This window comes from Tetrao urogallus, assembly GCF_951394365.1.
Source record: "Tetrao urogallus genome assembly, chromosome: 17".
Classification (NCBI taxonomy): Eukaryota; Metazoa; Chordata; class Aves; order Galliformes; family Phasianidae; genus Tetrao; species Tetrao urogallus.
The window spans coordinates 5,159,180-5,180,067 of NC_136830.1; the positions used below are offsets into that span (position 1 = coordinate 5,159,180).

At 51.5% G+C, this 20,888-nt stretch overlaps 3 protein-coding genes across 5 annotated transcripts in view; 1 reads left to right on the forward strand and 2 right to left on the reverse strand.

Annotated features, from left to right (window-relative positions):
- PITPNM2 (phosphatidylinositol transfer protein membrane associated 2) overlaps nt 1–3,515 on the forward strand; it is a gene marked incomplete at both ends in the record, with an annotated part of 57,922 nt that extends 54,407 nt beyond the window's left edge. For all 3 annotated transcript variants that reach the window (XM_079543944.1, XM_079543946.1, XM_079543945.1), the window contains 5 exons: nt 28–176; nt 870–1,019; nt 1,109–1,292; nt 2,307–2,435; nt 3,171–3,515. In XM_079543944.1, the coding sequence (XP_079400070.1) occupies nt 28–176; nt 870–1,019; nt 1,109–1,292; nt 2,307–2,435; nt 3,171–3,515 (957 nt within the window). The remainder of the gene's footprint in view (nt 1–27; nt 177–869; nt 1,020–1,108; nt 1,293–2,306; nt 2,436–3,170) is intronic.
- Nucleotides 3,516–8,129: 4,614 nt separating this feature from the next.
- Nucleotides 8,130–11,426, reverse strand: ARL6IP4 (ARF like GTPase 6 interacting protein 4; the record flags this gene model as incomplete). The annotated part of the gene is made up of 5 exons (XM_079543966.1): nt 11,080–11,426; nt 10,692–10,997; nt 10,089–10,206; nt 8,341–8,410; nt 8,130–8,186 (listed from the first exon to the last, which is right to left on the reverse strand). Exons 1-5 carry the CDS (start codon nt 11,222–11,224, stop codon nt 8,130–8,132), a joined length of 696 nt encoding a protein of 231 aa, XP_079400092.1. The 5' UTR covers nt 11,225–11,426.
- Nucleotides 11,427–12,085: 659 nt separating this feature from the next.
- On the reverse strand, nt 12,086–16,982 carry OGFOD2 (2-oxoglutarate and iron dependent oxygenase domain containing 2; the record flags this gene model as incomplete). The annotated part of the gene is made up of 7 exons (XM_079543873.1): nt 12,086–12,361; nt 12,958–13,215; nt 13,705–13,829; nt 14,938–15,037; nt 15,932–16,042; nt 16,733–16,789; nt 16,860–16,982. 7 exons carry the CDS (start codon nt 16,980–16,982, stop codon nt 12,086–12,088), a joined length of 1,050 nt encoding a protein of 349 aa, XP_079399999.1.
- Nucleotides 16,983–20,888: the final 3,906 nt, after the last annotated feature.

Below are 20,888 nucleotides of genomic sequence, written 5' to 3' on the forward strand. Positions count from 1 at the left end.
TTTGACCCAGACTCATTGTCTTCCCAGGTGGACATTCACATCATGACCCAGCCGCCATCAGGAGAGTGGGTTTACTTTGACACTGAGATCAGCAACAGCAGTGGCAGAATTTCTTATGTCATCCCTGAGAACCGGCGCCTGGGCATTGGCGTGTACCCCGTCAAGATGGTGGTCAGGTGAGGTACCTTGGGTGGCCATGGCTTAGTTTGTGACAGGATACAATAGACTTGAAACATGCCATGTGGGCTGCGTGACAAAGCCATGGAGCTTTTACCCATAACAAAAGAGAAATTTGATACCTAGAATATGGTGCCTCCTTGTGTGGCAGCTCTGATTATTGACTGTGATCAGAGCCTGGTTTGTTAGAAACAGGAACAAAACTGTGCTCTGCAGCTGTAAGAGGAGGGTTCTGTGTTTTATTCTGCCTCTTACATCATCAGAAGGATGGTAATTGAGCTCTAGTTGCAGAAGCAGGCCTTCTGCGGCTGTAGGTGAATGGCCTTGCTGTCTCTTGCAAAACTGCACAACTGAGTGTATTCTAAATGATATAGACTTGTCCTTGAAGGACAGAACTTTGTACTCAGGGTAATTTACAGCCCAAGAGGTTCCAGCTGAGCTCTGGTTGCTGGCACTTTGAGTCACTGAAGTACACTGACTGTAGGTCTCCAGAGCACAGTTTTCAGCCACACTTTAACACACAGTCCTTCCTGCAGTGTCCATCGCTGCTGTAACTGAGGGTGGCATAGCTCTTACAGGCTTTGGACAGGTTTGGGTGCTGCTCAGGGCTTGTGGTGCACTTCAGTACTCGGTGATACCTTCTGAAAGAACCTCTGTATATCAAGGACTGGAAGAACCCATTTCCCTTCCAGGGGTGACCACACATATGCAGACAGCTACATCACAGTTCTGCCAAAGGGGACAGAGTTTGTGGTGTTCAGCATCGATGGCTCCTTTGCTGCCAGTGTATCCATCATGGGCAGCGACCCCAAAGTCCGCGCCGGAGCAGTCGATGTTGTCAGGTGAGCAGCAGGGGCTGGGGCGGTTGGTTTGCTTTGACCATAGCATTGCACTACGTCTGTAATCCATGGGTCTGTGGATTTTCTTCTAGGCACTGGCAAGACCTTGGCTACCTCATTATCTATGTCACGGGCCGCCCCGACATGCAGAAGCAGAGGGTGGTAGCGTGGTTAGCACAGCACAACTTCCCCCATGGGATCGTCTCATTCTGCGATGGGCTCGTTCACGACCCACTGCGGCACAAGGCCAACTTCCTGAAATCCCTCATCACAGATGTAAGTCTGCATCTGCTGAAATACGACCGTAGCACAGGTGGAGATTGCTGCTCATCCAATTGCCCTTGTCAGCACCAGACTCTTGGAAGCAATGTGGCCCGCAGTAGAAGATTAATCTCTGTTCATTTTATTTTCATCCTTTTATTGCTCCACAAACTGTCCATGCTGTTAAATTGTGTCATTTCTGCTCTGCACTGTTCCATTTCATCACAGGTTCTTCCAGTCGTAAATGCCAAGTGAAACAGAGGGAGCAGTGCCTCTCCTCCTCGGGTGCTTTAGTCACCCGTTCAGTGCCTCTCTGTCTGCCCAGGTGTAACCTGCTGCTCTGAGGTGCCCTTTGAAGGGAACGGGGAATGGCCTTGTACCACCCAACCTGGAGAGGTGCGCAGAGCATCTCCCAAGTATTCAACCCCAGGGAGGTCTTAATGTCACCCTGCACAGAGGCTCAGAAAACGTTTGGATAAAGCAAGCTTTTCTGTGTTAGACAAGTGGATTAACTGCTAGCATCCAGAGTGTGTGTGCCCTGCCTTGAACAGCACTGATCAGGGCTTTGTCCAGGAGCTGCCCTTGCTCTCTGCCCTCAGAGGCACTGTATTTTGCTGCCTGTCCCTTCTCCCTCTGTCCTGCAGCGCTGAGTAGCAGTATTGCATGTGGCAGCACGGCCACTGGAGGGGAACACTGCGTGCTAATGCTAGCTGTGCAGGGGGTTGCAAAGCTTTCTTTCCCCCATTGACAAGCAGGCAGCCAAGTGTGCACCATCCCTGCCCCCTGTGGACCCAAGGAAAGGCAGCAAGGGCAGATCTGCTTTGCTCTAACTCCTCTTGTTCAGGCCTGTAAACATCCTCAGCTCTGTTAATTAATGCTTTGCTCAGCGATGCATTATCCAGCTGGGAACTTATATAAGTTATTGACCTAAGATTCCCACAAATGCTACTAAAAAACAACAAACCCTGCCTGTTGAGCAGCATGGAATGCCCATATGTTCCAACCGCATGCTGCTTTTTCTCTCTGCAGCTCCACATGAGGATCCATGCGGCATACGGATCCACCAAGGACATCTCTGTGTACAGCTCCATCAGCCTCCCACCCACACACATCTACATTGTTGGTCGACCCACCAAGAAGCTGCAGAGCCAGTGTCAGGTAGGAGCCAGCTGGTCTGAGCCCTGCAGGTGCTGCCCAAAAAGCCATGGGCTTACCATTGGAGGGGACACAATGGGAACTCGGTCACCCTAGGACTGGATGATGAGCTGGTGTTTGCTGTCTGGTTACCGTGTCCAGATGTAGAGCCTTCAGTATGGGAAAAACATGGACCTGGTGGAGTGAGTCCAGAGGAGGGCCACAAAAATGACCAGAAGGATGAAGCATCTCCCTGCAAGGACAGGACAAAAGCTGGGGCTGTGCAGTCTGGAGAAGAGGAGGCTCTGGGGAGGCCTGTCAGTGTCTGTTGGGCTTTAAGAAAGAGTTGAACAGGGTCTATGTGATAGGACAGGGGGAATTGGTTTCAAACTTAGAAACAGATTTAGACTGGGTAAAAGGAAGAAGTTTTTATAATAAGAATGATGAGGCAATGTGTGGGGTACCCAGAGGAGTGGTGGTGCTCCATCCCTACAGATAGCCACGGTGAGGGGACGAGGCTGTGAGCACTGATGGAGCTGTGGGTGTCCCTGTGCACTGCAGGCAATTGGACTACATGACCTTTAAAGGTCCCTTCCAACTCAAGCAATTCTAAGTGGACAGGAGCCACCCTGCGTACCAGGACCTATCATGTCTGAAAGGCTCGGTGTCTTGTGCATCACCAGCAAACCTGGCACACCAAAAAGCTGCATAGTGCCTACCATGATGGGTTTCCCTGCCCTCGTCCCTCTTGTCTTGCAGTTCATCACGGAGGGCTACGCGGCCCACCTGGCCCAGCTGGAGTACAACCACCGCTCGCGCCCCGCCAAGAACACCACCCGCATGGCGCTGCGGAAGGGCAGCTTCGGGCTGCCCAGCCAGACTGAGTTCCTGCGCAAAAGGAACCACCTGCTGCGGACCATCTCCTCACAGCCCTCCGCAGCCGGAGGCAGCGCCGGCCACCGCCCTGAGCGCACCCAGAGCCAGTCCGACGGCGACAAGGAGAGGGACAGGGAACGCAGCCAAAGAAGTATGAGCATCGCCACGGGGTGCTGGGGCCGCAGCGCAGCGTCCCGCCTGGAGTCTGGCCTCCTGGGGCAGAAGTAGCCGAGCCAGAGCCAGCGACTGTCGGCTGCAGCCACCGGAGGAGAGAACAAAAGGAAAGAGGGATGAGGCCGGCGTTAACGTGGAAGGGTAAATATGGTGCTACTCTCATAACATCGTGGTATTCTGGGAAGAGATGGGATGTTTCCCACACAGAACGTGCAGGCCTTGCAAGCGGGAGCGTCAGGTTTGTACGGCATGAGCTCAAGGAACAGCTGGAAATTGGAGGGGAAAGTCTCCAGGTCAAGATTGTGCTCTTTCCTGCCTCCTTCTCTTATCCAGGTATAGTGACTGTAAATACGTGCCTCCTCACCTTCTTAGCCATCGCTCCGATATGCGTGACCGAGTGCTGTCCTCAGAGCCACAGAACACGGGCTGAGGTTGGGGAATTTGCTCGTGGCTCCCAGGAGCTGCCGGAGGGGCTTTGCTGGTGCAGGGGTGGGGTTGGGGTCAGTGAGCAGCATGGACAGCCCCAGGTGTGGGATTTGGCATGGGCTGTGCCAGGCAGAGCGACCAAGAGCTTTGCCTGTACAGAGGGCTTCACGTTCAGCCACGTTCTCAAGGAGTATGTGCAGTGGCAAAGCAGAAAGGTGTCGATGCTCTTGGTAGGGGCAGAATGTCAGCTGATTCACGCCCAAGCAACTGGGGTCGAGACTACTATTGTTTTTTAAAGAGACATTTTCGAAGCCGATGGAATTGAATGCATTGACCTCTAAACAGAAGAATACAGGCTATTCTGTTTGAGCTGTCGCAAGCCTCAGACACTTAATTTGCTGTTAAATCTCCAAATATTATTGCTATATATAATTTCCAGAACTAACCACCATATATTTGCAAGCAGTTCTTCTCATCCAAATGCAGGGTCTGACTCTCTCAATACCCACCTCGGAGACATTTTCTTCTTCCTGGGTTCTCTCCAAGTTCAGTAGCAGCTTCAGTGGGAACCAGACTCGCTTCTTTGACCTGTAGTTACTGAACTGTAAAACCTCATTGTTTTTTGCACTGATGATTTTTAGAATGGAAACCTGTTACCATCTCATGTAGCTACACCCAACTGTTTGTAGTGCATGACAATTAAATATCGCTACCAGGGTGTGTGTGTGTGTATATCTATGTATATAGATGTGCATATATGTATGCACACACACACGTATATATATGTATGTGTACATATTTAAAGAAAATAATCCTGTGCAGAAGTTTTTCCAGCAGTAAGGAGACTGTAAGGAAGTGTGCCAACAGAGTCAGGCAAGCGTAAGAAAAGGCCATATCTTAATTCCTGGTGTGTCTCTCAGTGGATGAGCCTGAGCCGACGGTCGCTGCGCTGCTGGAGCCGGGGCCGTGCGTGGCAGAGGGAGCTGCCCGCCGTGCTGCAGGTGAGAACAGTGCCTGGTGTGGGGGCTCAGCAAAGAGCCCCACAGCCCCGTGCCCCCGGCCAGAGGCCCGGCTCCCTCCTTGCACACACCTGGGGGGCCCATTTACAGGCTCCGGTTGGCCTCTTCACATGGAGATTTTATAGTCCTACTGAGCTCCCCGACTACGTGTAACCCAGCTTCCCCCACCACACCTTCCTGTATTTATATCACTTTCTACTTCCGATGATCTTATTTATAACAAAATTTTTTAGACTGGCTGCTTCATTTTATTAACTGATTCAATACGAAGCGCAGGACGGCCGCGCTGAGACACGCAGCACTGTGAACACTGCTCTGCTCATTGGCCCTGGGCCGCGGTAGGCAGATCTCGCATCAGGCACCTCAGACCTCGTGCTCACAGCGCTCTGGGTCGACTGAGGGGCAGTGCTGAGCCGAGGCCGCTGCCCGCACAGTGCAGCTCCCCGTCCTGCAGCCTGACTGCACACCGCATAACCACTTCTCTTTGATAGTTCTTCAGTGACAGAATGTATCTCATGACTTTTATTACCGAAAACTGACTTCCCTTTCTGTGGACTCAGCTGAGCTCCCTCTGAATGTACACCTGGAGCTTACTGGGTTTAAAACCAATGTGAATTGTCCCAGCTTTTTTGCTAGTCGAACGTTCGATGGAACAGTTGCCATCCGAGTAGGAAGCCAAGCCACAATCCATCCTCTGAAGTCACCAAACCACGTCACAAAATAATTTCTGCTAATTTGGATATGGCCTTTGCAAAATTCCTCTTTCCTCAAAGTCCACCACTGAGGCGAGGCACAATCTGTGCGTTTTCCAATGCTGATGAGATGTTCACATTTTCTTATGTGTAGATAGTGTAAAACAGAGGCGAATGTAAATTTTCAACATAAAAAGTGGGTATGTAAAATTGAAAGTTATTTATTTATGTAGAGGAAGAAATGGCTGGAGGGACTGGAGCCTTCAGGGTTTATTAATATTTAAAAATGTAGCTTTTTGTTTCAGGCATTATGTACAAAGCAATTCCTTCATGGACCAACTTTAATGTAACTGTCAATGAATGCAGAAGTGCAATATTATACTCACCTCTCCATCACTTCACGTTCCCAGCAGCTGCTGACCAGTTAGACTGACAATCATAGCGCTCCGTCCTCACCCTTTGTTCAGCTTCGTGAAATTCCCCGGCTCCTTTCCTTGCCCCCCATCTGTTGCCATTGTGCAAATCCAACACGGAGAAGCAATTGTAGAGCAGGACCTTTATTGCTGCAATAATACCAGATGACGTGGGTGTAGTTACCAGGAAATATGCCAATGAGTTTTCTTCACCAGTTCAGTCCATCACAGTCTACATCAGTCTATCTTCAGCCACCCCCATCTGGCACTCATCTCTTCAAAGATCAACGTGCTACTCACTCAAAGAACAATAGCAATAGTTTAACTCTGTTTATAACCTGTTTGTTCTGAGCTGTTTTGGAGAGCGATGCGTGTGACTCAATGCCTTTCCACATGTCTGGAAGAGGATCCATTTGGATGCAGGGAGGGAAACACAAACGTATATTCCATCCTTACTAAAGGGGCACTGTCAGGTTAAAGACCTAATTTATCTTTGTTACAAATAACTCATTTGCTTTGAAACAAGATTATGAAGAGTTTCTTGGCCTCCTCCCTCTGGCTTTTGGGCAGTGCTCAGCCCATGTTGTTCCCACACTTGCACAACACAGTACACCCTGCACAGGCTGCCTTAGGCTTCTCTTTTTTTTTGTTTTCCTTTTCCTCTCTTTTTTCCATTGCTTCCATCAGAATCAAACTCCACCGTGGAGCTCAGATTTTTCTAACAAGCAGCATTTTGTACTCCCAAACAATTGGGCCAGGCTTTGTACCTGACGCTGTCCCTTTAAAATCTTAATTTTTTTATTAATAAAAAAAAAAGCCCACGCATTCATTCCGAGTCACTTTCCTGGGCTGCTCACTCCGTCAGACGAGGTGAAATTCTCATACCAAAAACGTTTACAGTGTCCGATCCGCGAGCCGAGCGCAGGAACCAGCCAAAGGCTCACCGCCGCCGCCGCTCCGCCAGCAGCCGCCGTGCTTGCTGTAGCAGCCCCTTCTTCAGGTATTGCCACTTTGCTGCATTTCCTATTAGTTCTAGAAGCCTTACGGTCCCTTCCCCGTCCTCAGCACCCTCTCTGCCTGTTGATACCCTCGACTGTCGGTTTTATATTCAACGATGTTAATTCTATTTTATTTATAAAAAATTGCTCTGGGGGAGCGACAGGTGGGTGTGTGGGGAACCACCAGAGGGCACAGCGCCGCGCCTACAGCGCCGTGCAGACAACTTGCTTGTGTGTGACAAACCTTCTGTACAACTTCCTTCTCCTCCTTGCTGTTAGTGCATCGTCCCAATGCCTGGGTGTGCTTTGTGTACAGTATCATTGTGAGTTACACAGATTAAAGAAATGGGAAGGCTCGTCTCCGTCTGCTTATTTGGGAAGCTCTTGAAACAGAAGTCACAAAGCCCAGGACGTGAGCAAGCGCCACTTTAATGGGGGTTAGAGCAACAAACAGAGCATGGAAATTTGTGCAGAGCAGTCCTGCGTCACTCATTTGTCCTATAACCACTTTTATTTTATTATTTTAAAGTTCGTAGATGTATGGACTTTGCAGTGGGGGAAAACAACAGGCATTTGTGTTACTGTGGGTGTGGGCCCCCAAGCTGCTGACGGCATTGCTGCCACACTGCAGGAAAGGGCAGGAAGAGAGCAAGGCAAAGGTTCCTCTCCACACTGTGGGTGAGCAAAACCCCTGTCCCCAGGTTCTCAGCGTGTGGGGCAGACAGAGCAGCACAAAAGGGACCAAAAGCAGCCCCTGAAGGGAAGACGCAGCTGTCAGTGTTGCAGCCCTGCTGCAGACCCTGTGCCAGCTCCTGCCAACAAAAGCCCAGAGATAAGGCATCAGCATCTCTGTGCTGCTGAGCTCCTCAGGCCTTAAAAGGGTCACAAGGGCAAGCAGCATTACAGCCATGCTGGCCCCAGTTATGAGAGGAAGGAGAGAAGCTGTTTAATGGGAGATGAACCATTAAGGTCTTTCTCCTTCCCAGGCAGTAACTTACAGACTGAATGACACTGCCCCAGGGAAGCGTACCGATGCAGTGCTGCCTGCAGGTCCAGCTCATCAGTGCGCCAGGGCTGTGCCCGCAGCAGGACAAGTCTCCAGCACAGCTACAGCACAGGCTCACTGCAGCATCCCCGTTCTCACCTGGAAGGCCAGCCCATCCCCACGGGTGGCTTGCTGGAAGAGGAGAGATGGGCACTCAGAGCACAGCCTTTAGCAGAACAGTAGATCACAGCACTCACTGGCTGGGGCCTCCGTGGGGCTGCCAGGACTCTTTGCCCTGGTGGGGCCCCCCCGAGAAGCAAAACAACCCAACCATCAGCCCCAGTACCTTGTTAATCTCCTTGTGTCTCTCCTTGCTGACAATTTCCTCCAGCACTTCTCCATCTCCCTTAATAAGCCTGGAAGACAAGCACAGGACCATGAGGTGTGAGGACTATCTGCCAGTCACGCTGGTTCCCCGTGCCCCATGCAATATGTGCCAGGAAAACAAAATTGAACAAAATGCTCCAGTAACGTATGGGACAGATACATGAGGACCAGGAGCTGAGCTGGTGCACCTCTGCTAGCCCAGTGACTGCCCCAACCCTTGAAGCTCTATCAGGTGCCATCTTGTCTTAGTTTCATTTGGATGGATGGATTTTTCTTAAGAGCATCAGGTATAATGATATATTTTGGTTCTAGGAGAAAAACAACGCTGATAACACACTGATGTTTATAGTGTCTGCTAAACAGTGTTGTACAGAGCCAAGGTCATTCTCAGCAAAGGGCACAAGGAGCTGGGAGGGAAATGAATCAAAGGGTAATTCCATACCACACAGCATCAAGAGGAAGGACTTCGGAAGGGCGTGGGAGTTCACCTCTCTCTCTCATTGCTGGGCATCAATCAGGGGGTGGTGAGCAATTGCTTGTGCATCACTTGTTATATATACTTTTATATATATTTGTCATAATTATTATCCTTTTCCTTTTCTCTTAGTAAATAGTTTTATCTCAACCCAAGAGTTCTACCTTGTTTTCTTTCTCCTGTTTCTCTCCCCCTTCCCACTGAGAAGGAGGGCAGTGAGTGAACAAACATGTGGTGCTTAGCAACCTGCCAGGTTAAACCACAACACATTGCTTTGGCCATATCAAACTTAGCACGGCAGGTTTGTCCCTTGCTCTTATGTGATGAGCATCAGCAAGCTGCAGCCAGCACAGCTGTGGTCCCTTGAGAAAGCAGCATCCCCCTGCAGGACCAACTAGCCCTGTCCAAGGCTGAGGGCCCTGCATCTGTTATGTACTGAGCCAGTCACACTTGCACACTGCAGGAGAAAATACCTGTAATAGAAAAATCTCCTGCCACCCCACCATCTGCAGAAGCTTCACTGTCAGCAGCAGTGGACTCAGCTTCTGCAAAACTTTTTTTTTTTTTTTCCCCCTAACTGAATTCAGGTCTGCTCCTGACTGCCTGAGGGAGCTGCAGGGCCGTTCAAACACGAGCCAGTTTTGGCCTGGAAGGCAGCCAGATCCGGACATCTCACCCAAGCACATTTCCAGCATTATCAAAGGCAGCTCATAACCCCTAGCATGAATAGGAATTTAAATGTCTTCATTACGTGCTTTACATGGAACTGACCTTTGTTCCACACCTCCCTAAGTCCCGCAGGCTGCCTTCTAATTTTAAGACTGGACTTGTCATACCCAATTCTCCTCACCATGATTTTTTCTGTTTGCTGGAAGATGCAGCTTATTACAAACTGGGTCATTTCCACTTGGCAGCTATATGGACTTCAGTCTGTTGTCTGTAACTCCAAGGGGAACATACTCACTCCCTACCCACTTACATCTGCATGCTAACTGGAGCTGGGGCACCTGTAGCTGAGAATAGCATTTTGCAGCTCTGAAACTCGGTATAAAATTGCCACTTTCAGGGTAAGCTACAGCAGGTTTGATGGAGAGGATCTGCATGGCAGATTTTGCTGCTGAGGGGGACCTGACTCCAGGCAGTACTGCACATCTTCCAGTATCCCATCCCATTCAACCTGGATAGCAATGGCGATGGATCCATCACCTCTCTTCTGCCCAAAGCAGCCATACCTGGTTCTCCCTGTTTCAGGATCCACCACTCTTCTGATAACACTCTGCCTCGCGTCCCATTCCTCCTTTGTCATTGGCTTCATAGCCTGGATTCGGGACTTCTGCTCATCTGTCAAAACTGGAACGTGTCCATCAGTCAGAGCTGTGCTGGCAGAACCAGTCTGCGGGGAGCAGACAGGAACACAGCACCAGATACTGGTGGTTTAACAAAAAACCATGCAAGGGACAGTCTGGGTGTGCTTCACATCCCAGATGAATGTGGGCAGCAACTTTATCATAGAATGGTTTGGGTTGGAAGGGACATTTAAGATCATGCAGTTCCAACTGCCTGCTATATGCAGGGACACCTCCCACTAGACCAGGTTGCTCACAGCCCCATCCAACCTGGCTGTCACTTCTGTTACTGCTGACAGCATCCTTTCATCCAGCATCTTTGTTCCCAGCTCACATTCACAAATCAGAATGAAATTTATCAATGAACTCACAAGCGTGGCTCCTTACATTCACTGCTGTGGGCCACAGAGGGAGAAGAGCCAGGTGCCCCTCTGTGCCCAACCCCAACCCGACCAGGGAGGCAGCAGCCATTCCTCAGCCCGGAGTTACCTGGCCCGGGGTCGACCTGTGGCTCCTTCTGCCACAGCTCCAGTGAAGGGCCAGGCAGTGCCTCACTCACGCCTCTGTCCTCCTTAACTCTTTCTTTTGACTTCTTCAATTTCTTCTTTATCTTCTTCTTCTTCTTCTTGTCTTTGTGTTTCCCTCGCTTCCTTTTGCCGTGCCGCTTCGCTCTGGTGTCACTGTCACTGGAGGAGGTGGAGGAGGAGGATGATGAGGAGCGGGAGGACGACGAACTGTCTGAGGACGAAGCATTTGCCTTCCTCTTCTTTTTCTTCCTACCCTCCTTCTTCCTTCCTGCAACACACAGTGGGAGTTCAGCACAGCACCACGGGGGGGGAGGGGAGGAGGGGGAACGCGGGTGCAGGGCCTTCCCTACCTTCCCTGGCGGCCGCAGAACTCGGCCGGTGCCGGGGACCCGGGGAGGCCGCACCGCTCCTCGCGCCGCGCTTCTCCCGTCCGCTCCCAGAGGGGCTGCGGCTGCTGCTGCTCCGAGACCGCTTCCGGGACCGCCCGCGGGCCATGGTGCGCCGGGGCCTGCGGAGAGAGGTCAGCGCTACGCCCCGACTGGGAATGCCGCAGGGATCTAAGATGCGCGCTGTCCCTTTAAGAGGTGCGCGCACCCCGGCCCTCCGACCACCGTTCCGCGCCGCCGCCACGCGCACGCGCTCACCGTAGTCCCCGGGCCTCGCCGCGCGCACCGAGCGCCGCGCCGCCGTTACAGCCCCAGACCTCACTTCCGGTCTCCCCCGCTCACTTCCGGTCACTCACTCACAAGGCGCCGCCCGGGTCCCTGCGCCGCCCTCCGTGGTTCCGGGTTTCGGCGGAACCGACAGCGAAGCGCTCGCGGAGCCGCTCACGGCGCGGGGACACCGAGCGCGGTAGCCAGAGCGCAGCGCTTCTGCCGCTGGGCTGCGGGCGGAGGCCCTCAGGCTGCCATTCCTCCTCCCGCGGCCGGTTGCGAAGCGTCCCTGCGAGCTTCTGCGAACAGCGCCGAGCGGTGCACGTGGACGTTTATTGCACTGCTCTTTCCCACGTACACGCGGAGCGCACCGCCCGCCGGCACACACGTCTCCGCAGATGAAAAGCAGCGTCGGGGTCTGTGCTGCACACCTGAACGTATCGGCAGTCCTTGCAGTGAGTCAGTGCTGGGGCTTTGCACGTCTCCGCGCTCCTCCAGCACTCCGATGTGGCTGCGTGCCCTCGCCAGCCCTCGCGGCAGCAGTGGGAGCAGCTGGCTTCCCAGCAGGACCGGTTTGGTGTCACCTTGCACGGTGACAGCTCCCTCTTAAATGACTCAGCGTCCTCCCGAGGCTGTCAGCACGGTCCGAGAAGGCAGAAAGCAGCTGGAGGCAATCTGTTCTGCAGAAGGCATGCCCCACCTGCTACCACACCGAGCACAGATCCACGGTCTCAGGCACGTCTTCTTCACAGGTTTCTGTGAACCCGTCTCCAAACCCCTCTGCCTCCACCAGCTGGGGTTTCTGGTTGCACATGGGACACAGCTGGTTGCGGATGGCTGATGATCTCATCCAAATGATGAGGTTCCAGCGTTCCCCCGAGGCGATGGGAAGCGCCCCGTGGATCTGCCCTCCTCGGTGCAACAGCCCCTGGGTTCCCACATGTTCCACCTCTATGTAGTTTGGCACAGGGGAAGGATCCTGGAACAAAGGGAGGTAGATACGGCATTACATCAGAAAGTCCTTAAAAGAACAGTGTTCAAGTAGTTGAATTTTCTTCACCCACAGTTCAACCACTTCAGTCACAGTAAGCCATTTTCAGTGCCAGGTCCAGAGGGAATTTAAAGGCAGTTTCAATTAAAAAACAAAAAAACAACAACAAACTAGTTTCACCAGTGTAGGGTTTTTTAATCCCTCTCTTGTTTAGAATTCCCTGGAAATAGGGGATATGGAATTAAGTCTCGTCTGAAGTAAGTAACTTCTGTCTCTCCCTCTCAGCACCTCTTTGATCATTATTTTCCTTGTGGGAAGACGGGTTGGTTTGCTTCACTCCAGCTGCTACTAGAATAGTTGTGTTTCTCCTCTCTTTGAATTGGTTGCAATTAGCTTGAATATTGCTAATTCACTTATAGCAGTAGAGGTCCCTACTTAACCACTACATTTTAGAAAAGGGGAAGGGACAGACTGGATTTGACTGTTAGAAGTGAGCAACTGCTTTTTAGAAAATAGTTAATGCCCTGAAACTGGAGGACAGAGGGGAGCAGAAGCTGGGTCCAGATGAGGAATGTGCTCAGTACCTGTCTGAAATCCCCGAAGTACAAATTGCCTTCTGTGAAGTCTTTTCCCAGTGAAACGTTTAGGGTGACTTCTGCATTGTCATAATGAGAGCTCAGATCCAGATCTTCGTGCAGCGAGTACTTGACAACAAATGCCTTATGGCTGTCCAGGCAGGCACCCCCCAGGTCAGGATAAAGCAGGGCTGTGATGGGACGCAGATATTTTTCACGCAGGGGGGTGATGAAATTTTCATCCATCCCCAGCTCATTGAGTAAAACCTGTCCAAAAGAGAGGAGATGGAACAGCTGACCAACAGCTGGGTACATCTGCTGCTTCATCAGAGCAGCTGCTGAGCTGTCTTGCACTCTTCCAATTCTGATGCTTGCTCAAAGAAAGGACCAAAAAGCTCCAGGTACAGGGAAAGGAAAGAGGATCAAGGTAGAAAGTGATAGTGAACACAGTAAGATCAAAAATTGAGTGTCCTTTAAAAACGTACTCCTTGATTTAAAGATGTGTTGCTTAAATGCAAGGTGCTCATTGCTTTGAGATACCAGATCCCACCCCGACTCCCTGCTTTTGCCCATCCTTTTGCCTCTGGACAAATAACATGCATTCCTTCAACCCTCTCATTTCAAAGAGTCTGTACTCAAACTATGCTGCACTCAAATTATAGACAGTTTGGATTGGAAAGGATTGTGAAGCAAGGAGGTAAACAGTTTGCTCAGGAACACTCCCCCTAAAGAATCACAAGAGCTGATGAGTCCTACCCCATAGTTATTCATGCTGTTGGGCCGGCCTTTAGGCATGTCTGACTGCTCAAAGTTCTCCAGCTCCTCAATAAAGGCTTGACAGAACTCCTCTGTGAACACTGGGAGTCGAAAGATCCGCTTATCTGTCAAGAAAAGTGAGACTGTTTGCTGGGGAAAATAACATGAAAGTCTTCTTGGCTGTTGTGTTTTCTGCCTAGACTATGCTGGTGTTGGTGAGAATGCAGCACCCAGACTTTTCACTTCATGCTCTGGCTGCTCAAGGAGTTGGCACTGTTCCTCAGGATCAGCTCTGGGATGGATTTGTTATTTTTCATGTTGACCCTTTGCTTCCAGGCTTCCCCATCCAGTTGTGAAACCTGGTACTGATTTACATGCCTGCTGTAGGTGCCAAGGAAATGCTCTGAGAGGGCCCAGAAGCTGCAGAGGGAGGGCAGTAAATCAACAGCAGTCCTCATGGATGAAAGGGACTCGAGGACATTCAGAGGATGGCGAATTTACTTGTCCAGCCCATCTTCCCTTTCTGGGAAGGCCAGGCCGCCTGTGCTGCTTTTCAGGGTAGAGCCCTAAAGGTGGGGAGCTCAGTATTAAGGATATAGGAGCTGTGATAAAGACAGTGTGAACAGGTAATGTGCCTGGAAACTGCTTCTTGGGAAAATAACCAACGGCAGCCTTGTACACACACACTTGTTTCTTTCTTTTTGTCTTGAGAAAAAGAGGCAACTTTGCAGCTTCCCTTCCAAATTTTGTCAGTGTTTCTGGCAGGGAGAGATCTTCAAAAATGCCACCAGGGAAGCTGAAAGCACAGATCTCTTTAAAAGGCTGAAAACTAGACTGAAAATATTTCAGCTCAGACTAACCAAAGGGAATTGTCTGAAATGGGGAAGCACTGGGGAGGGAAAACCAAGCCCCTCAAGCTAAGTGTTCCTTCACAGCAGTCCTCCTTGTGAGGTTATGATACAAGCAAAACCCCAGCCCTGCTGTAGTGAGAGCCTCTGATGAGACATCAGCAGACTGGGATTGGAAAAGCAGAAAACAGGATCTCATCCACAACATAACTGCTGCACAATACTGCCTCTCCAGAGCCTCTCGTCAAGCAGAAAATAACATCCTGCTTGTCCCGGCTGTGTATCAAAACCGAGCTGTCAAAGACAGGGCTTGGAAACAGCTGCCATCACTGAAACTGCAGCATCACATGGGTGTTCTCTGTTGATGATGGGTTGTTTTCTGTACCTGAGAAGGACTCGGTGTAGTGCAGGAGGCCATGGAGATTAGCATCTGGTGATGTGCAGTATCTAACGATTTCTAGAAAACCTGGGGCCAGAAATGAATCCTGGTGCCAAGGGAAGGATGACAAATGTAAACAGAAACACAATTAGCTTGCAGAGTCTTTTACAGCCTGAGAGGAAAACAGACTTTCACATACACACAGGAAAATATGTAAAGCCTAGGGAGCGAGGCTGATAGTTGCCCTTGGCTTACTTCTGTGGCAGGAAATGTTACCAGTAAATTGTGTGTAGTTGTAGTTCATGAGTATTTCTAAGTATAACTGGCCAGATTTATTCTTAGTGCAATGGGAAAGAGCCTGGCTTGCATTACAGACACCTAAAGGGTAAAAGCAAAGACATTTCTACAAGATTTACCATCTTTTCCTGGCCTTAACACGACAGAGTTCTGCTGGAAGCACTTTCCTGCACAGATCATGACAGTCAATGGCAAAACATGTTACTAAGGGGTTATGGAGCAGTAAATCTGTGAGAATTTTTGTGTGATTGATAATCTAGGAACACGTCTGTCAAACATCAGGAAATTCAAAGCAGAGCAGCCCATAACAAAGGTGGCTTTGCTGCATTTTCAGCGGGGTACACATAGACAAGCAGCCTGCTCCCACCCTTCAGCTGAGAGTAATTAGTTGTTTACCTGTGCTGATTTCTGTGGCTGTCCCTTACTCTTCAGTGACCCTGTTGGTGCAGTGGCACATTAGCTCACAATTATTAACTATATTCTGCATTCAGCACCAGGTGGTGGTGCAGCTTCCATAAAGAATGACCCTCACTTGGCAGAATCCTGCCTGGAGAAGACGCTGGGCTGTGACAGCTGTTTTGGTTTTGATTCAGTCCAGTTCTGGAACTGCACACACTCTTGATGATAAAACAGCTCCCTACTGCAAATATAAGCTCTCAGCCAATTCCTTGAGTGCAAAGCAGATTTCAAACACAGGATCTACCTGAAGAGTGTACACTTCTGAGTGCTTTCGTTTGTAACACTGAGAGATGATGGCTTTGCGCTCCGCTGACTGACGAACCAGGTGTTTTCTTCTCTGCACTTCTGCTTCAATCTAGGAATAAACAACAGAGCGTCGAGCTAGAGAATCAGAACAGATAACAAAGAAGAGGATAACTAAAACAATTCCGGGAATCTGCTTATTGTTCTAGAGCAGTTATTTTTGTTCAGGGCACCTCTGGGAGCCTGAGCACGCGCTTTTGCTTTTCTGTAGTCAAGACAGGATGAGTAAATATTTAAAAACCCAGATGCCTAAGAGGGATTTGAGACGCATTTGCACAATGGATGGCTTAAGAAATAGGTGAAGTCTTTCCGTGGATGTGTCAGGGGAGCGGTGAGTTTTCATCCCTTTCAGGCATTTCTGACACCTCATGAATCGCTCTGGGTCTGGTTTATGTCCTGACAAGAGCAGCTTTGTCCACAACGAAGACGTTTCCCGGGAGGGATTAGCGTTAAGTGGTGCCAGGACAGGCTCGTCCATCACCGCACAGCAAACAGCTCAGGCAACAACTGCTCTGCTGCGCCCCCCGCGAGGTCACACCGCCCGCCGTGTGACGGACCCGCGGGGCATCCCGAGCCGGCCGGGACCCCCAGAAACTGGATGCCGTGCCGAGAGCATCGCCACACGGCGGCTCGGCGCTGGGAGGCTGCTCCGGCGCCGCCACCAAAGCGGGCTCTTATAAATAGCAGGAAAGGGACCGAGGAGCTGCCAGCCCTCGGTCCCCGCCCGCGGCTCGGCGCTCACCTCCCGCAGCACGGCCGCCATCTGCTCCTCGCCGCCGCAGCCCCGCTCCCTCAGCGCCTGCAACGACACGGCCGTCAGCGGCCGAGCCCGCCGCCGACCCAGCCGCCCCGCCCCGCCCCGCCGCTACCCGCCCGTAGTCCCGCCGGAACTGCCGCTCGTCGCGGTAGCAGACGTGCATCCCGCAGCGCCCGACGAAGATGTTGGCGGAGAAGAAGCAGGCGCAGGCTCGGAACGCCCGATCCGCCGCCATGTTTCCCGCCGGAGCGGAGCGCGCGCCCGGGTCCGCCGCCACAGCGCTTCCGGAGGGCGCGGGGGAGCGTCGGAAAATTCCGGGCCGAAAGAAAAACGGGGAAAAGGAGGCGGCCGTAACGCCTCTTCTGCTCCCTCTCCGTGCCGGTTTTTGCAATCTCGACGCCGTCGCCGCCGATCCCCGTATCTCCAGCCCGTAGCGAGGCGTTGGCCGCGCCTCGGGGCGCGCACGGACCGGCGGCTCTTTGCAGACGATCCCTGCGCTGCACGGCAGCGTCCCCGCCCCCCTCCCGCCGTTCCTCAGGGCCGGGCACGCGCTCGGGCACGCGCGTGGTGCTCGTCGGGCACGCGCCCGGCCCGGGCCCCCGCGGCGGCCATGGAGTCCTCGCTACAAGTGGCCGAGGAGGAGGTGGTGGTGGCGGCCGAGCCGTGCGTCCCCAGCAGCAAATTCGAGGACATTTACCGCCTGCTGGCCGAGGGCTGCTTCCCGCCCAGCTTCTGCTCCATCAAGAGGAAGAACCTCAAGCGCTACGCCCAGAAATTCGTCGTTGATGGTGGGAACCGGGGGACCCTCGGGGGATTGCGGGGGGGGGATCCGCTGAGGGAACCCGGCGGTGCCGCGCCGTTATCCCGGCGTCGCTTTGGGGGCGAAACGTGGGGATTTGGGGCGCTGTGTGGGTGCTGGGACCCTCTGTTGGAGGAGGGCCGTCTGCGTAGGTGAGGTCCCTGGGTCTGCGTGTGGGCTCAGCGCGAAGCTGTGCTGCTTTTGGGAGATGTCCTTGTCACCCTCACGGGAACGGCTGTGGGATCATCACGGGAAACAAAGCCGTCCCGCCCGCAGGTGGCTGCCTGTACTACGTGGGGCCCAAGAAGGAGGAGAAGCGCGAGGTGATCGTGGACCCCGAGCGCAGGCGGCAGGTCTTCCTGGAGAGCCACTTCACCGAGATCGGGAACCACCTGGGCCAGAAGAAAACAGTGCACCGCATTCAGAGCCGGTACTACTGGCTGGGGATTGTGAAGGATGTGGTGGACTGGGTAAGTCTGGAGCAACGTCTTTGACTTTCCCAGGAGGTTCAGGCAGGAGTGAGCAGCTGCCAGAGCCCTGGTGCAGGGATGGTGTTGCTCCTGGTGCTGTTGCTTTGAAGCCGTGCACTGGGCCACGCTGCAGGTGAAACTGCTGGAGCGTCTTGAGGCAGCTGGATAGATTGGATGTCTTTTCCCCTGAGCATCAGTAAACCTGCACAGGTAGGCATCCTCATGCAGGGCAGTTTTGGCCAGTGTGGGAATATCAGATTGGTTCAGACAAAGCGTTGCTGAGTTTAGCTTTGAGCAGGCTGCATTCCTGCCAGAGCTCCTCAGCTCCCTGAACTGCTGTAAAGAGAGGAGCACAGTGTTTCCACCAGCTCTCCTGGGCTGCTTGGCCTCACCTATTGTAATTCCCCTGCAAGCAGGGCTCTGCAGCAAAAGCCTGCTTTGGAGAAGTGTGGCTACACTACCTGGTCCAGACAGTACCCCTCTGGTATCCTAGGGATGATAATTTCTCTAGCCGTTAGAAAAAATGCAATAAATATTTACCCCAAACCAGGGTAAGAAATGTCTTTGCTATAGGCCGCATTGAGAAAGTCAGTTATTGTGTCAGAGAAGGCTGTCTGGTGAGTTTTGTCAGAGTTGAGTTGTGTCAGCCTGTTGTCTTCTGTTCTCTTTTTCTTGTGTCCTTCTGTTTTTATTGGGTAGAAGGAAGCTGCACAGAGGTACTGTCCTTCTTACCCACTTATAACTTGTTTAGAATCTGACATAACTTGGCAGCGTATTTTAAAATCCTTTGATACAGTTTTTCCTTTTCCAGATCAAAATGTGCGAAACATGCCAGAACGCAGAGCACAACAAGAACATATCACGGAAAACCAGACCTGTTAAAGTGGAGTCCCCCTGGGAAGTGCTGGGATTAGCTGTTCATGGTGAGTGTTCGTGGCTGTCTCACAAGCTCTTCAAGGTTTCTGCACCCGCTGTCGGGAAGTGTGGCAGATTTACGGTCACACGTGAGTGACAGCCGCCTACCTCTGTGGTGAAGAACTGCCAAGGAAGCCGTAGCAGCTTACCAGGGTGCAGCCTGATCCGAATGCCTGGCACAGTTCCCACTGCATACACAATGGGAGTTGTGTGGGTGTGAGTTACCACTCGGAATTGAGGCTGTGATGGGTGTGCTGTTACTAACAAAGGTCACAGAACTGTACTGTCTAGATGACAGCAGAAAAGAGTTAAAGTATTTTGCCTTTTGGCAGCAGTTGTTTTCTGGGCTTGGTTTTTTACCTTCCCTGTTTGGGTGATATTACAGCATCACATTTATTTATTTATGTATTTATTTTTAAATGCTTGTTTATGCAGGACCTTTTCCTGAGACGAGCCAGAGCAATACACATGTCCTCATTGTGACTGACTACTTCACTAAATGGATTGAGGCTGTTCCTCTGCAGAAGAAAGATGCCTTGTCAGTGGCTAAAGCACTAGCTACCATTTTTTACAGGTGGGCTCTTCTCTTCTTGATTAAATTACAGCTCTGCAGTGAGATAAGGGATGCTCTAGAAACTGTGTTGAAATATGTGTCCACAAGATGGTTCTCCAGAAGAGCAGGAACTCTTCTGCAGGACAGGCCGTGCAGTGCCCCTCTCTTGCTATCTACAGAGTCCTTGGGAACAGCATGTTATTCTCTTATTAGCAGTGAAAAGGAGAAGGAAACATAAGTGGTTCACTTTTTGGCTCCAAGGTCAAGAGAGCTGGTGCCCCAGTTCTCTACAGAGTTATAAAATGTACTCTGATCCTTTGTAGAGAGTGTTTGTTTTACATTCATGTGGTACCTGCCGCCACTGTACCCTGTGGGAAATGCATGTGGCCAGCAGAGACTTGCACAGTAAACTTTGCTTGTTTCTTCTGGTGCCTTATCATTCAAAAGCAAACAGGGTTGGCTATTTTGGAACAGATACAGCCAACAGATCTCTCTCTGCTCTTGGGAGGTGCTTCGGAAGATGCTTCTTCAGCACCCGCTCTATTGGAGGACCTTTCTCCCTTTTGTATCCTGTTTCCCGTGCGGATTGAATGCCTCTGCTTCTGCCCTGTGGTGAGCAGAGTAAAGCAAGTTGTGTGTCCTCTTCTTATTCAGGTTTGGAGCATCCAAGAACATTTATGCCGGTGAGAGCTGGGACTTCTGTGAGGAGGTAGGTCAGGTGCTGGCTGTTTCAGGGAGAAACAACATGATCTTGAGTGTTTGCTTTTGATCAGAGCTACAACATGCCATGTACAGGGTATGAAGAGCTGAAGCTGCCATCTCCCTGTCCCAGCCCTGTTGCCAGCAGTAGGTGCTTTGCCACTGCTTTCATGCTGTCGGGATTTGAAGCTGTGGTTATGTGGTATAAAGCCTTGAGCCACACTGCAGCTTCTTTGCCCAGAAGGAAAAAATCCTGTGAGATGATGGCTATGAACTCTCTGCCCTACCCTGGGATTAACCCAGCTTGCCAGTGCTGTGGAAAACCACAGCACTGTAATATTTGTTGCAACATGTTTTCTCCAGCTCTGACTTCTCTAGTGAGTTTTTCATGCCCAGTAATACTTTTCTCCCTCGTCTGTAGTATCCTCATGTTGCCAGTGGGATTTCTACTTCGGTCTTTTTCATTATAAGCAGTATTTTGTTTCCTGCACTCTGTAGCTACATCCCAGTGAGGCAGTGCTGTCTCACACTGTCTCATAATGCTGCAGTGCAGACCTGCCTTGTCCTCCTGTGGGCTTGACCCCCTGCCTTTGCAGGTCAGCCGGCTTCTCTGTGAGCGCTGGAACATCTCCCAGATTCTCACCCCTGCAAACCCTGTGGACTGTGTGGGCCTGGATCACCGCAGTGCTGAGGTGCTCAAATCCT